Source organism: Nesoenas mayeri (genome assembly GCF_963082525.1).
Source record: "Nesoenas mayeri genome assembly, chromosome: 14".
NCBI classification, from domain to species: domain Eukaryota; kingdom Metazoa; phylum Chordata; class Aves; order Columbiformes; family Columbidae; genus Nesoenas; species Nesoenas mayeri.
This window is the reverse complement of record NC_137556.1, coordinates 16786099-16796901: the sequence shown is the minus strand read 5'-3', so window position 1 is coordinate 16796901 and position 10803 is coordinate 16786099. Positions and strand designations below refer to the sequence as shown.

At 49.1% G+C, this 10803-nt stretch overlaps 1 protein-coding gene across 1 annotated transcript; it reads left to right on the top strand.

The window, feature by feature from the left end:
- Positions 1-5108: 5108 nt before the first annotated feature.
- Positions 5109-8104, top strand: PURA (purine rich element binding protein A; the record flags this gene model as incomplete). Its single annotated transcript, XM_080353615.1, has 1 exon — positions 5109-8104. The coding sequence occupies one exon, from the start codon at positions 5109-5111 to the stop codon at positions 6054-6056; it is 948 nt and encodes a 315-aa protein (XP_080209741.1). The 3' UTR covers positions 6057-8104.
- Between the last annotated feature and the right edge of the window lie 2699 nt (positions 8105-10803).

Here is a 10803-nt window from a genome sequence, read left to right as displayed (position 1 = left end):
CTTGACCTGCTGGTCATGCTTCATTTGACGCAGCCCAGGATACAGTTGGCTTTCTGGGCTGCAAGTACACATTGCTGAGTCATGTTGAGCTTCTCACCAACACCTCCAAGTCCTTCCCCTTGGGGTTGTTCTCAATCCATTCTCTGCCCAGCCTGTATTTGTGCTTGGGATTGTCCCAACCCATGTGCAGGACCTTGCACTTGGCCTTGTTGAACCTGATGAAATTCGCACAGACCCACCTCTCAAGCCTGTCCAGGTCCCTCTGGATGGCATCCCTGCCCTCCAGCAGGTTGACTGCACCACACAGCTTGGTGTCGTCAGCAAGCTTGCTGAGGGTGCACTCAATCCCCCTGTCCATGTTGCCAACAAAGATGTTAAACTGTGTCCGTCACAACACCAATCCCTGTGAATGCCACTTGTCACTGGTCTCCACTTGGACATTCAGCCATTGACCGTAGCTCTTCAAGTCCAACCATCCAGCCAATTCCCTGTCCACTGAGTGGTCCATCTGTTGAACCCATGTCTCTCTAATTTAGAGAAAAGAATGTCATGTGGGACAGTGTCCTATGCTTTGCACAAGTCCAGGTAGGTGACATCAGCTGCTTTTCCTTTCTCCACCAATGCTGTAACTCCATCACAGAGGGCCACCGAATTTGTCAAGCACCATTTGCCCTTAGAGAAGCCATGTTGGCTGTCACCACTCACCTCCTTATTTTCCACATTAGCAGTTTATCTTTGCAGATACAAGAAGCAAGAACTCATTCTGCCATTGTGCGGTCACCAATTCCTTTCTGTTTTCCACTGTTTTTTAATGAGCAACAAAAAGGGGCATCTTTACATCTCACCATGGGAAGTGCAGTTGTGGACAAGGAACGGCTGGTATGTCCTCGGGATGTCAGTCTCTAGCAGGTGGTCAGGATGACACAAACCCTATATGCAGGGACAGCCTGGACGCAGCTGTGCCCCACTCCTGAGCACCTGGAAACCACGTTCCCTGGCAGGGTGACCCGTCGGGAAGTGACCCTCCAGTACCCTTTGGGGAAACCCTGCCTCGGTGCTCACCCAAAACAGATTATCAAAGGAACCGGAGCCACTTTTTTTGAGAGAAGCGGTTACAACTGGAGGGCTGTAGTTAAACGTGGCCAAGCTTTTCCATTGTTATTTTACAGTTGCTTGATGTTCTGAAAGATATTTAGAAAAATGACTTTAACTGTCCTGTGCCAAACTGGGTGAGGGTGAAAAAAAATGAAATTTGGCAGACATGTTATTCATTCAGCATGTAGGCTGGATGATGTCCAGGGACTAACACAGGAGTTCTAACTGATCTGGGAGACTAAAAATCATTCACAAATAATTTGATTTAGGGTCACTGTGATTTCTTTTTATAAATAATTTTCGTTGAGAAGTATTTTTTTAATTAGGATTGACAGACCTAATAGCAACTCTATTGTTTGCACAGTTCATCATTCCCATCTTTGTAAATGACTTACATATGTGTTGTGCTAGTTTCTTGTTCACTGCACACGATGGGGGCTTGTTCATGGGGCAACCAGTGCCGTGCAGACAGTGCACAAGCCACGCTGAACTCCTCTCTCCAAAGGCACGCTCTCCCCAAACGGAAAGCAAAGGGAGCTTTCACCGTTCTGTTACACACTCCAGTCCAGGGGTTGTTCTGAGCCTTTGCACAACTTCAGACATCACCACATGGCTGTAACTGTTTTCTGATTGCTCTGGCTCCAAGAGACAGTAATGGCAACTTTGCTTTGATTGCTTTGTTGCTCCAAGTCCCATCATAGCTAAGGAAATACTCTGAACCAGAATAAGCTCCCTTTTCCATGGTGGGAGCACTGAACAAGGACTGGACCAAGGCAAAGATCTGACACATCCTGGCAAAAAACTGTGTCCAACAGCAAGTCTACACTCAGCTGGTTCTTAATTCAGTGAATCACCCAGCTAAGCCTGAATAGATCCAGGAAGACTGCAGGAGAATTCGGACAGCAGATGGGAGAATGGCTCCGCAACTCAAATGCATCTTTCTGGGCAATATCCTCTGTGGGTGACAGCCCTTTCTTTGACTTGCACAATAACAATCACATGCCAGCCACTTTTGTTACTAATCTTATCTATTGTTTGAGTGGCTCTTAGATTCCCTCATGCGATTATAAATGTTCATGCAAGTTCTCAGAGTCAGCCGAGTTGTAGTTTTGTAGTCGAATAACAAGGCTTGGGGTCCAAACTTTGAGATGTTCAATGGAATGATCAGAGATGTTCTTAAAAGCACTCCAAATTGGATTTTGAATTGAAAGGTCCATTGATTTTAAGCTTGAAATCTCAGCAATAACTCTGAAAACCACCTCCTCTGTTTTTCAGAGGAACTGAAACTGGTGTGATACAGGATGACTACAGCTATCAAAGAAAGGGGGATTTATCTTGTGAGAGGAAACTACCAGAAGGTGGTCTTGTTTAGACTACCAGAACAGGGGCTGAAGGGGCTATAGATGCTACTGAGAGACCTGTGGAAGTGGAGAAAACAGGAGAAAACCTTGTGAAAGCTCCAAGCTAATAGTTGTGGAGCTGTAAAGAAGTCAGTCATATAGTCAGGCTGGGGATGAAGAGATTTCTGACTTCCAGAGCAAAAAGGTCTGGGACAGGTTTCTGCAGAACCCACAGAAGAAGCCAGCACAAAGCCTGATAAACATATGGGACATATTGATACAACTACAACAGCACGGGAGTGCAGTTTGTGACCCAGGAGGTTCCTGCAAGATCCCTATCCCGTCTTAAGCCATCTGGACAAGGTATGGAGAGACTCTCCTGGCTCCTGCATTTGTCCATTGCCTTTGCCTGTCCTCTTTTGCACCTCGCCTCATTCAAGCAGTTTTCCCAGGCTTGCCCTGGCAACATCATCTTGTTTTAGTGCTGGACAGACCAATGTGGGTCCTTGCAGCATAGCCATGGCCACCCAAGAGGGGCTGCTATGGTAGAGATCCTATTAAAGAAGATTACCTATTGGGAACTAAAAAAATGCATTTTTTGCTTTATTCTGTGCACTTAACAAGAAAATTCAGGTATCCAAACCAAATTCAGAAAGAAAACTAGAGTATTAGGTAGTTGCAGTGCCTGGCAACAACAGAATTATGCTAGGTCAGCAAGGTCCCACCAACACCATGCAAATCAAAGGGGAAATGTTGGCAAGTCTGTTCCCAGGATCACCAGTATCCGCCTGGAGCGCATCCACTCTACAAGCAATAACGCTGGCCTGCACTGGGGAGGAAAAATAACCTCTGCTGCTGGCTGCACTTGATCAGCATCATCACCACCAGTAATTCTCACCCCACTGCAGTCAGAGACAGACTGGCCATGTGCTTCTTGGGTGCCAGGCTCTCACCGAATGCATTTCCTTAGCAGTTATATATTTACAAGCTCTCCCACATGAATAAAGCAGTGGTTCAGACTCCATAAGGAGTCTGGCAAGAGGAGTCACCATTAGGCCTCAGTTGAAATTTTTTAATGTCATTCGTCTTTAAGATAAAAAGAACAAATTGAGGGAGAGGGACCGCCAGAGCATCAGCCCTCAGCCTGCCACAGGGGTGCAGCGCGGTGATGCTGGCCGGGCCGTGCTCTTCCCACACCTGGGACCCACCAGGCAATGTCTCATGTCCAGGTGGGATGAAAATCAAACGTAGCATCCACTTAGCACCGCGCATCACAGGCGTTCAGGGCATTTCTGCAAGCCAACATACAGCTTGCAAACTGCAGCTCTGAAACATCGCTTCTATATTACAAGGAAACTGTTTTCCTCTCTTTTTTTTGTTTGTTATTACCCATGAAGTCACTAATAACTAATGTTTTAATCATAATGATGGGGCAGACTGGAAGTTCCTCCCATGATACCTAAGCAACATCTAAGGTACACAGATGCCTTAGCAATTTAATCTCTTTCTCCTCAATGAACACATATGATATTTCCCCCTGTGCAGAGCACATCCCGCGGGCCACCGCGGAGTCTGCCTGGTAGCACTGCCTTGTGTAACACTTGCAGGTTTTTTGGGATGCTCAAGGTAGCATTGATGCCCTCCACACAAGCCAGCGCTCGCTGTCCTGGAAGGGAAGGACGGGGTATCACAGAATGTTAGGGATTGGAAGGGACCTCGAAAGATCATCTAGTCCAACCCAAGCACGCAGGGAAGGGACTTTTAGCCAAACCCAGCCTGCCAGTTTGCCTCCTGACCTGCAGCACCCACACTTGTGCTGGAGCCGGCTCAGGATTCGGGATTCAGGGTTGGGTAATAAGGACTGGAAGCAAAGGGATCTCCTAAGAAACCCACCAAAAAGTAGCAGTGTGAAAAGCGAGCCGGTCACCTGCGACGGGGGCGCTGCCCGCCCCCTGCCTGCACCCCGGTCCCCATCGCCGCTCCATTCCCCGGAGGTCCGGCGCTCCCCGGCGCGCCGTAGATGCGTTAATTAATTTCATTAGCAGCCCCGAATAAATTCAAATCCGCGCTCCGTACGCCCCACTTGGGAAGCCCCTCTGCCCGTTATCCCGGCACCAGGATGGGATGGGGTGGGATGGGAGGGCGGGCTGGCGGACCCCGCTTCTCATCGGTCACCCGTCCGGTTTCCTGCCGAGGAGGACGGCAGCGCTTCCCGGCCCCGCCAGCAGCCCCCGGGGGGCGGGTCCCCCCCGCCCCCCGGGGGCTGCTGGCGGGGCCGGGGAGCGTCGTTGGGAGCAGCCGACGGCGGCGGGGGGCGGCCCCGGTGGCGGCGGGTGGCGGTGCGCGGCGCGGCCGCCCGGCGGCGCGGCGCTGCTGCCCGGCTCGGCGGGGCGGCCGGCGTCGGGGGCCGCTCTCTGCCGCCTTTCCCGCGCCCTCTCTTCGCTCCCGCAGATCTCGCGAGAGCGGCCGGCTGGTGGCCGCGGGGGCTGTTGCAGCAGCGGCGGCGGCGGCGGGCGGAGCGGCGGCGGCGGCGGCGGCGGCCGGGGGCGGCCGAGGAGGAGGCGGCGGCGGCCGAGGAGGAGGCGGCGCGGGCGGCGGCGCAGGGGGGGGCGCCGGGCGAGAAGCGGCGGCGGCGGAGGCCGAGCGGCGGCGGCGGCGGCGGGCGGCGGCATCATGGCGGACAGAGACAGCGGCAGCGAGCAGGGCGGCGGCGGCGGGGGCGCGGCGGGCGCCGGGGGGCCGGGCTCGGGCGGCGGCGGCGGCGGCGGCGGCGGCCCGGGCGGCGGCCTGCAGCATGAGACGCAGGAGCTGGCCTCCAAGCGGGTGGACATCCAGAACAAGCGCTTCTACCTGGACGTCAAGCAGAACGCCAAGGGCCGCTTCCTCAAGATCGCCGAGGTGGGGGCGGGCGGCAACAAGAGCCGCCTGACCCTCTCCATGTCGGTGGCCGTCGAGTTCCGCGACTACCTGGGCGACTTCATCGAGCACTACGCGCAGCTGGGGCCCAGCCAGCCCCCCGAGCTGGCGCAGGCGGCCGACGAGCCCCGGCGGGCGCTCAAGAGCGAGTTCCTGGTGCGGGAGAACCGCAAGTACTACATGGATCTGAAGGAGAACCAGCGCGGGCGCTTCCTCCGCGTCCGCCAGACCGTCAACCGCGGTCCGGGACTGGGCTCCACGCAGGGCCAGACCATCGCCCTGCCGGCCCAGGGCCTGATCGAGTTCCGCGACGCCCTGGCCAAGCTCATCGACGACTACGGGGTGGAGGAGGAGCCGGCCGAGCTGCCCGAGGGCACCTCCTTGACTGTGGACAACAAGCGCTTCTTCTTCGACGTGGGCTCCAACAAGTACGGCGTCTTCATGCGGGTGAGCGAGGTGAAGCCCACCTACCGCAACTCCATCACCGTCCCCTACAAGGTCTGGGCCAAGTTCGGCCACACCTTCTGCAAGTACTCGGACGAGATGAAGAAGATCCAGGAGAAGCAGCGGGACAAGCGCGCCGCCGCCGCCGCCGCCCCCCCCGCGGGCGCCGGGGCCGAGCCGCCCCCCGAGGCCGAGGCCGCCGCCGCCGCCGCCGGGCCGCCCGGCGCCCTGCTGCAGGCCGAGGAGCCCGAGGAGGACTGACCGCCCGCCCCCCGGGACGCGGACTGGCCCCGCCGCCGGCGGGAGGGAGGGCGGGCGGCGGGGCGGGGGGGGCGCGGCGAGATGCCCTCCCCGCTGCCCGGCGCCCCCCCCGGCCGCGCCGCCCGCCCGGCGCCCCCCCGCCGCCCGGCAGCAGCGCCTTCGAACCGCCACCCATCGCTGGATGTTCCTCCACTTTACCCACCTATCAAACAGTAAGCAGCTGCTAAAACAAAACAAAACAAAAAAAAAACAAAACACACAAAAAAAAAAGTCAAAAAAAGTAATAACATTATATATGAACTGTGTTTCCTACTTGATTAAAAATATAAAGAACTGAGTGTTTATTTCCCTAATTAACCGAGAACTTTTGTACACGTTTAAGCTATTATTATTAAAAGTGTTTGCAAAAATGGTCAAGATTATAATATTGCTGAATTATATAAAAAAGTCCTTTTCATGTTGAGCTAACATTTGACTTTAGCACAAAAAAAAAAGAGATATTTTAGAACACGTAAAATAATATTTTTAGTTTTTTCTTCTCATTTTGTTACCAAATTTTGAACCTTACATGGAGGTTACTATAGTATATTTGACACCCTATATACCTGTGATTAGAGATGTGTATATATATATGAGGGCTAGGCATGCTGTGTGTCTGAGCTTTGTCTAAATGTTATGCAGAAGTTTGTAGAGTTAAAAGGTACGTAGGTTTAATTCATGCAAGGTAAACAATAAGTGCTCTCTTTTATACAATATGCATTGCATCTGGACCTTAAACATATAAAAATGGTCAGTGAAACTTCTGTGAACATGAAGAAAAATTATTAAAAAAGGCATTTAAATGAAATTTGCTAACTTGTGATTTTTACGTTTGAACCAAAGTTATTCAAATAGTAAAAAAAAGAAAAAAAAAAATGAAAAGAAAAAAAAAGAAAAAAGAGAGAGAGAAAAAAAAAAAAAGGAAGCATTTCCTCCCGTAATATTTTTTTCTGCACCTGTTTGGTTTACAACTGAGTAGGCGTATTGTAATTATTGTGTATATGAGATGTACTTGTATTGTTCATAATATATTTTTTTTATTCTGTGTACTTAAAGTACTTATCCTGACGTGCAGCGGTTTCCAGTCAACCTGGTTTTGGACAGCAGGTAGTGAGTCTTTCCGTGTTGCCACTGGCAGTAGCGCTGTCTCCTCAACTCCTGAGAGGTCCGAGCCGATGCTTTGGTCCCTGCCAGTGCCGTTAACTTCTGCAGGCCTGTTGGAAATCAGTGCGATGGTGCGATGCAGAGGGATCCTACTGAGCCATGGGGTTCGGAGTTTCGGTTAAGAGTGAAATCCAAGCCCGGTGTGTGTCTGTAACGGATTTCCATGTAGCTGTGGTGCTAGTTCTTACTGGCTACATACCTGGTGACAGCCGTGCCCTTCCCTCCCGTCCCAGCCTTCTCGCCGGTGTGCGCGCTCGCGGGCTCTGGTCGAAGCCTAGGGTAGGGAAACGCAGATTTGTCAGAACACTAATCTGTCCAGGTGTGTTCTCCAAATTGAAATTGTCTGTAATAATAATAAGAATAATAATAGACTTTTACAGGTTGTTTTTTGTTGTTTCGTTTTGTTTCGTTTTTTTTTTTTTCTTTTAAAAAAAAGTCGGTGTGCTTTTAATTGACTAACTTCTTGCTGCTGTATAGTAAAATATTAATATATTTTTATCATTAAACTGCTGCATGACTATCATCATTGCGAGTGAAGAGAAAACGTTATAAAAAAAAAAAAAAGATGCCTTAAACAGTGAAAACAAAACTTTTTATTTTCTTGGCCAGAATTCAGTAGACAGTGTTTCAGAGAAACTAGGATCTTGTTCCACTCGGAAGTTCTTTTGGGTTGCAATCATTTTGAACACTCTTGGCGGAGTTGGCCGTCTGGTAGACCTGGCTGCGCTTCTTTACCCATGGTCGAGGATGGAGTTTCGGAAGGGTGGGGAAAAAAAAACCAAACTTTGTTTTCAAGAATTTTTATTTCCTGCTGTCTTTTTATTTCCATTTGAAATTATCATTTTTGACTTATTTTTTGTTTTCGAGATGTACTGTAAGTGTCAAAACAAGCTGTTTCCATTGTACCATGCATTTATTTCCCTTTAAAGAAGTTTGCTGTTAGTGTTCACAGAAAGTTAAATATTAGATGCCGGTAGTGAGGTGTTTCTGTTTCTTTTAAACAATCACTGGAAATGTTAAAAATTGCTTTAATGTGCACTTTCGTATTTCCCAGTAGTAAAATAAGCTTTCGGAGTGCGTAATGTGACATTTGAAATGGTTCTCAATTGCATGTAAACATGTGTCTGATAACCTGCTTTTGAATCGGAGGGTCTGGATGGGCAGTCCCATCGATTATTGTACTTCAACTGTGATGTGTGTGGGACTGCATTCTCCATGCTGCTAGACGTAGTTAGGAAATTAATTGCTTTGGTTTTTTTGCTACTTGATCGATTGTCTCGGTCCTGCTGTTCACTGCCCTCCCGAAAGTTGTGGCGCTGCTGACGGACGCGCTCTGGTAGCTCCGGGCTGCTGCCTTGTCTTCCCAGCAATAAGTAGCAGGAGGCGGCGGGCGTGCGGCAGCGTGTCCGTCCGTCCCAGCGCCGGGAGCGCGTCCGTCCCAGCGCCGGGAGCGTCGCCGTCCCGCAGGCGCTGCCCGGGGGCTCCCGGGATCCGGCCGATCCAGGAGCGCACGGGCCGCGCGGTCCCAGTCAAACCAGTAGAGCCCGTCGCAGGCGCTGGCGGCGCGGTGAACAGTGTCTTGAGAAGTTGTGGTCAGTTTTTGTCTCGTTTTGGGGTTTCTTCCGCGTGTTTTTGTTGTTGGTTTTTTTTTTCGTTGTTGTTGTTATTTTGTTTTCTTCTCTTAACGCACGTTGTGTATGTTCTCGGACTTTATGAATGATGGTAATGAAAGACTAAAATGACTGTAAAGGTTCATGGGATTTCACTTCTGGTTTTGGTTTTGTTTTGATTTTTTTGAATTATTTTTTTTTCCCCAGAGGTGCCCGGTACTTTACCAAGCTCTAATATCTCAGTATTTAAAACAAAGTACAGAAAACCCAGTTTATGTTAGAAGAAAGGTATATTTGACCATATGTGTTGTTTTAAAAAAGACAGTATGCTCAAATGTGCCAAGATATCTAATTCCTGAGAAGTATGCCTTATATTTTCCTTGATTATATGCTTTTAAATGTCTTGTAGATTAGGTCCAAAAGCATGATAAAAGCTACTTTATAATGACTACGTGCAAGAAAACTTGAAATTCATTGCAATACTGACATTATTTTATTTTTGAGTTAAAGGGACACTGTCAAGTTATTTACCATTGAAATACAACCACCCTTTAAGAGAAGGGTGAGAGACAAGAGAACTGTTCTCCAAATTCAAAGTCTTTATTATTAATTATTTTTTTAAAAAGGTAAAATTACTCTAGAGAAGTTAAATAATAAAAAGAAATGGAATGATTGGCCGTCGATGCCTCTTTGTGGTCCCACCGCGATGCCGCGGGGGCACTGGCTGGTCCCAGACTCGCACGGGATGCGCAGAGAACTTTATGGAAAAATTCCGTTTAAAAAAGAAAGCAAAAAGAACTGAACAACGCAACTTGACAGTGTCACTTTGTGGCACGTCCCTCGCAGGGGGGTTGGCAGCCCGGGCTGGCGTAGCGCGGAGGGGCCGCCCGGCGAGGCACAGACCATCCCGTCTAGCGAGTGCTGCCCGTGATTTGAACCCCTGCTCAGAGCCCACCCGTAACTCTTTTGTTTTTGGAAGTGGGGGGGGAGGGAGCAATTACTTTGTTGCCTTTAAAAATAGCACTGTAACCACCTTTTCTTACGATTAGCTGTAGTATAACCTTTGTCCCTTCAAACTATGCAAGCTATGAAATGTAAATTAGGGATCAGTTAAAGATAGTTGATTATATTCAATCAGATGGCATTCATGCACTAACTGGAGTATATACAGATAAAGCTATTAGAGTGACTTGTATGCTAACAGCGAGATATAACATACCTACCTATTCTAAAAAAATGACTATTAATATTGTATAACAGGACTGTGGGGTTGGGGAGGGGATGTTATCTCTTACCTTCTGAAAAGGGGATTTAAGATTTTTATAACTGTTTTTTCCATCAAACTTTAATATTTTTGTCAAATTTTTAGGTATTTAATTTGTAAAATAGATTTTGCTTTGTACTGACGTACAGAAAATAGGGGTTGATTTAAACTTTTTGAAGCCAAGTGATCAACTACATTTGTAATAAAAAGTCAATGGATGTATATCAGTCGTACTCACTGTTTTCATTTCTTGTACGTTCTAATGCAGTGGCGTTGTATGTCTCCCAAGGAAAAAAAATTGGGGAGGTGGGTGGAAGGAAAAGGCAAAAAGATCAGCATTGACGCTGCACATTGATGTGACATCCCATGTGCAAGTGGCCCCTGGTCAGTGGAGATTTGGTAGATATGCATTTTTACTAAAAAACACCTGCACTTTTTGGAGAAGGGTTTACAAAAACCTGACGTCTTTGGCATGTCTTCACTTCATGCTTGTGCCCGTAAACTCTAAAGCCGCCCTTTGGGAAGCACATTTCCCTGGCACTTAAACCCCAAACCCGACAAGGCAAAGCTTTGATTTCTTGTGAGGTGGTGAACCACGGCACGTTACGTTTTTGCACCTGCACACTTTGTCTCCCCCAAAGGTCTGCCCTTGCTTTTCTCTAAGTTCAGC